The sequence below is a fragment of the Protobothrops mucrosquamatus genome, unplaced genomic scaffold (genome assembly GCF_001527695.2).
Source record: "Protobothrops mucrosquamatus isolate PMUCROS unplaced genomic scaffold, P.Mucros_1.0 scaffold_203, whole genome shotgun sequence".
Classification (NCBI taxonomy): Eukaryota; Metazoa; Chordata; class Lepidosauria; order Squamata; family Viperidae; genus Protobothrops; species Protobothrops mucrosquamatus.
In genome coordinates this window covers 606,028-609,907 of record NW_015386279.1, presented here as the reverse complement: position 1 = coordinate 609,907, position 3,880 = coordinate 606,028, and the positions used below count along the sequence as shown (strand labels likewise).

The 3,880-nt window shown below is 35.6% G+C and overlaps 1 protein-coding gene across 1 annotated transcript in view; it reads right to left on the bottom strand.

Moving 5' to 3' along the window:
• Positions 1 to 5: 5 nt before the first annotated feature.
• The window catches only part of LOC107296551 (deleted in malignant brain tumors 1 protein), a gene marked incomplete at its 3' end in the record, with an annotated part of 51,232 nt that continues 47,357 nt past the window's right edge, over positions 6 to 3,880 (bottom strand). Inside the window, exons 20-24 of the mRNA XM_029286122.1 lie at positions 3,466 to 3,510; positions 2,937 to 3,248; positions 1,799 to 1,825; positions 1,076 to 1,120; positions 6 to 170 (exon numbers count right to left, since the gene is read on the bottom strand). Of these exons, the coding sequence (XP_029141955.1) occupies positions 6 to 170; positions 1,076 to 1,120; positions 1,799 to 1,825; positions 2,937 to 3,248; positions 3,466 to 3,510 (594 nt within the window). The remainder of the gene's footprint in view (positions 171 to 1,075; positions 1,121 to 1,798; positions 1,826 to 2,936; positions 3,249 to 3,465; positions 3,511 to 3,880) is intronic.

The following is a 3,880-nucleotide window of genomic DNA, read 5'->3' as shown; positions in this document are numbered from 1 at the left end:
TCCACAGGCAAGTTGTCTGCAAACAACCTTTGCATCTTGTAAGTCCCAACCGTCATCACAGACTGTTCCCCAGTTCCCATTGTGGAAGATTTCAAGTCGACCCTGGCATCTGTTTTTTCCATTCATCAACCGTACAGTCAATGAGCTTGTTGTCGTTACCAATGTACTTTCTGCAATTGTCAAAAGAATATAAACAGCAGTTTTTTCACCAATGACACATTACATTGACTCTTTGAGGGTTCATTTTAAAAAGGCATATCAGTATTTCTCAACCTGATGTTCTTTTGTCAGATAAGATTCCGTGTGTGTGTGTCTATGTGCACGCATGTGTGTGTGTACAACTCTAGATATTGTGACCTATATTTCCCTTTATATAAATAGGGTTGAATAGATTTAAGAGGATTGGCCACAACTGCTACCCAATTTACAAATTTTTGGTGATTTCCTTGGATCTTCCACAAATTATTTTGTATATTTGAGTGATATCTTTGAGCTTCCTTACCCCTGAATACCAGAGATCAAAAACTCGTTATTCTTTACATCATCATGAAATAAAGATGAACATTTCATCTGAGATATCTAATTTCTAGAATGCTTTATTTCTAAACAGAGAGGAATCACCCTGCTGTTCTGTTTTACCAAGATAACATATTAATGTAACACATAATACATTAATATCAGTCAATTTCATTCAAGTCATTATTTTTCTGTGAGAATTGAAGTGGTTCCATAGTATGGTGGGAAACCACATGCTCTCTCTATATGTTCCAGTTCTGTCCCTTAGTGGTTCCAACCAGCATGACCATAGCATACTCTTTGGCTCACTTCAACAGCACAACCATGATTTAGGAAAATATACTTTCAAATAATTTCCTATTTAATATAAAATTCCTTTTGTAGCTTATTGAAATTCAGATTTATATGTTCTTTGCAGACTTCCAACAACCTTCATATCACCATACAATAAAATGGGTGTGTGATCAGAAAGTGGAGGTATACAGGGTTCATTGTGTTACTGTTACAATATATATTACTGTTACAAGAATGCAAATCCAATTAGCCATATAATAAATACCTCTTCTTTCCTGCGTAGTCAGCTCTGAGGAAGTTGTAGAAAGTTCTGACAAAAACAGAAAATTAATGTTATATGACTCAGAAACTTTGCCAGAAGTTGTTTTCTATTATGGGTGTATAAAGATAACACTGGAAAAAAATATTCTCTTGGTTTTCCACTTCTCTCAATCCATTTGTTCCTCCTACATATATTTGTTTTCAGATTCAATCCTTGTTCATTCTCTTTCACCAAACCCACTTCATGATACTTCTTTCTACTAAGTAGCCTAATTAATTTGTTTCCCAGTCATTAAGGACACTAACAGTATTGCTTAACCACAAACCATTTTTAAATACTCCATAGATACTGATTAATTTACTGGTTTGTTTGTTTAATTTATTTATTTATTATGTTATCTCACAAAACATTCCATAATTCAATGCTTTCACTTCATTTTAAACCTTATATAAATCAAACAACATATGATAAACATTTTTTCTTACATTCATATATTTTTCAATGATTTGCTGAAAAGCAAAACTCCAGTGTTCATACATAGCATGCATAGCATAAAGACTCACTTTATTTCACAAATTGTAGACTCAATGAAAAGTGGAAAAAAAGAAAGTTGAATGAATCATATTTCTCTCTGTGCTGGTAAAGACGTTACTAGCTCTACTTCTCCTTAAATTCTAATGCAAGATTTGGTTTTAAGTAACAACAGAAATTTAAGAAAATACCTACCTGGTGGTGGTTTGGTGACAGCAGGACCTGGAAATAGAAAAAATAACTTCTGTCTGGGTGAAGATGACAGCATACTCACGATGATCAATTATGAGGTTTCATGATACTGCCAGTATTGTTATCATCATTATTTCTTTTATATTTTTTTTACTTTATTTTGATACAGCAAAATACAATAAAAAAGGATATAGCAAATGTGACTGAAAGTATTGAAACTGATGCCTGTTGCTTTTCAATATTGAGACTACAAGTAATCCTCATTTACTGACTGCAATTGAGTCTGCCAGCTCCCCTGTTAAGTGCTGGCATGTTAAGCACTTTAATCACGCACTTTAATTACATTTACTTAAAAATAATATAATAACTTATTGAAATCTACATAATAAGGACAAATCCTTAAATCCTTGTATGTTCAGTAATAAACACCCTTTTTCTACGGAGAAAATGAAGATTGCTTGAAAACGTTACACATAATAGCAATTAGGATCCTTTGTGATCCTGTTCAAGAATCAGGTTCAATGATGACATACTTTGATTTCTGATATATTCTATCAGAGAGCAGCCACATTACATTGTCCCCTGATTATTTAATTATGCTTTCAGTGTGTTTGGTTAATGTATTTATTTATTTAGCGTATAATACAATTAGCTAGTACATACTGTAGTAGTTATTTGGCTGCTGAAGAGTGCTAGCCTGTTTAGTTTGCGCTCATGTGCTAATCCATGACATACCACAGGGAATGAACTAGCTTTGCATCAGAAAGACAAGTGGAATCCTATGGCATCAGCTGAGGTCTTCTCTCACACCAATGTTGCAGCACAATTTGGCATTGCATCCAGGCAGGACCATTACCACCCCGGGTCTGACTGTCTATACAAAAAGATGCCCTGTTTCCCACTGAAGATGCCATATTTCCCACCTATATATCTAGTCACATGTAGCATGTTTTGTAACTGCTAGGTGGGCAGAAGATGAGGCAAGTGACAAGAGCTCACTCTGCCATGTGGTGCTAGGACTTGAACCGCCAGAGCAGAGACCAACTCCAGCATTTTTAAGCCACTGAGCCACCGGACCTATTAGATAACGTAAACCAGGTGAAAATATCACATAACTTGAAAATTGAGTGGTTCAGATTACCTGAGCAAATGACCCCAGCATCTTCCTTGTGGAGACAGTTATGAACGCCCCAAGGTTTATGAGAGCATTCTTCAAGAGAGGATTCGTTCCCTTTGCACTTCAGCTCATCCAGGAAGATGCTGCCAGTTCCTTCCCCAAACTCAGCCTTAGGTAGGGCTTGGATGGCCTCTCCACAGGCAAGCTGTCTACACACAACTTGTGCGTCATTCATGTCCCAGCCATCATCACAAATTGTTCCCCAGCTTCCATTGTAAAAGACCTCAATTCGACCACGACATTTATCTTCTCCATTCACCAGTCTCAGAGACTTTTCTTGAAAGGAAAACAAATGTGTATTGGACTTTCACTTCAGGTATCTAATTTTTAAAATTATTTATCACTAAATAGAGAGGAATCACTTCTGTTGCTCTGTTTTGCACTCCTTGGGTTGAAGATACCCTTGCAATCAGCTAGAAGTGCTATAGGTTTATTGTTACAATATTTATTACTGTTATAAGAATGAAAATCCACTTCACCATATAATAAATACCTCTTATTTGCTGCGTAGTCACATCTGCAGAGGGTGTAGAAAGTTCTAACAAAAACAATAAATTTTATAGTTATATGTTGCCAGAACCTCTTTGCTATCATAGGTATATAGAGATAAAAATAATGCTGGAAATAACCAGCCAACCTCTCGGGTTTAAACTACCTCTCGATCCGCTTGCTCTTCTACATATATTTCTCTACAAATTCAATCCTCCTACATTCTTTTTGACCAATCCACTTGATAGCCTAATAAATTCAACTTCCAATCATTCAGGATCCAATCCCTATTGGTTAACCAAAAATAATTTTTAAGAACCTGATAGTCACCAAATCAGTCAGTCAGTCATCTTGCTACCAAGAGCAAAATGTTCCATAATTAAATAACTTCACTTTATTTTACACCTTATTTGAATCAA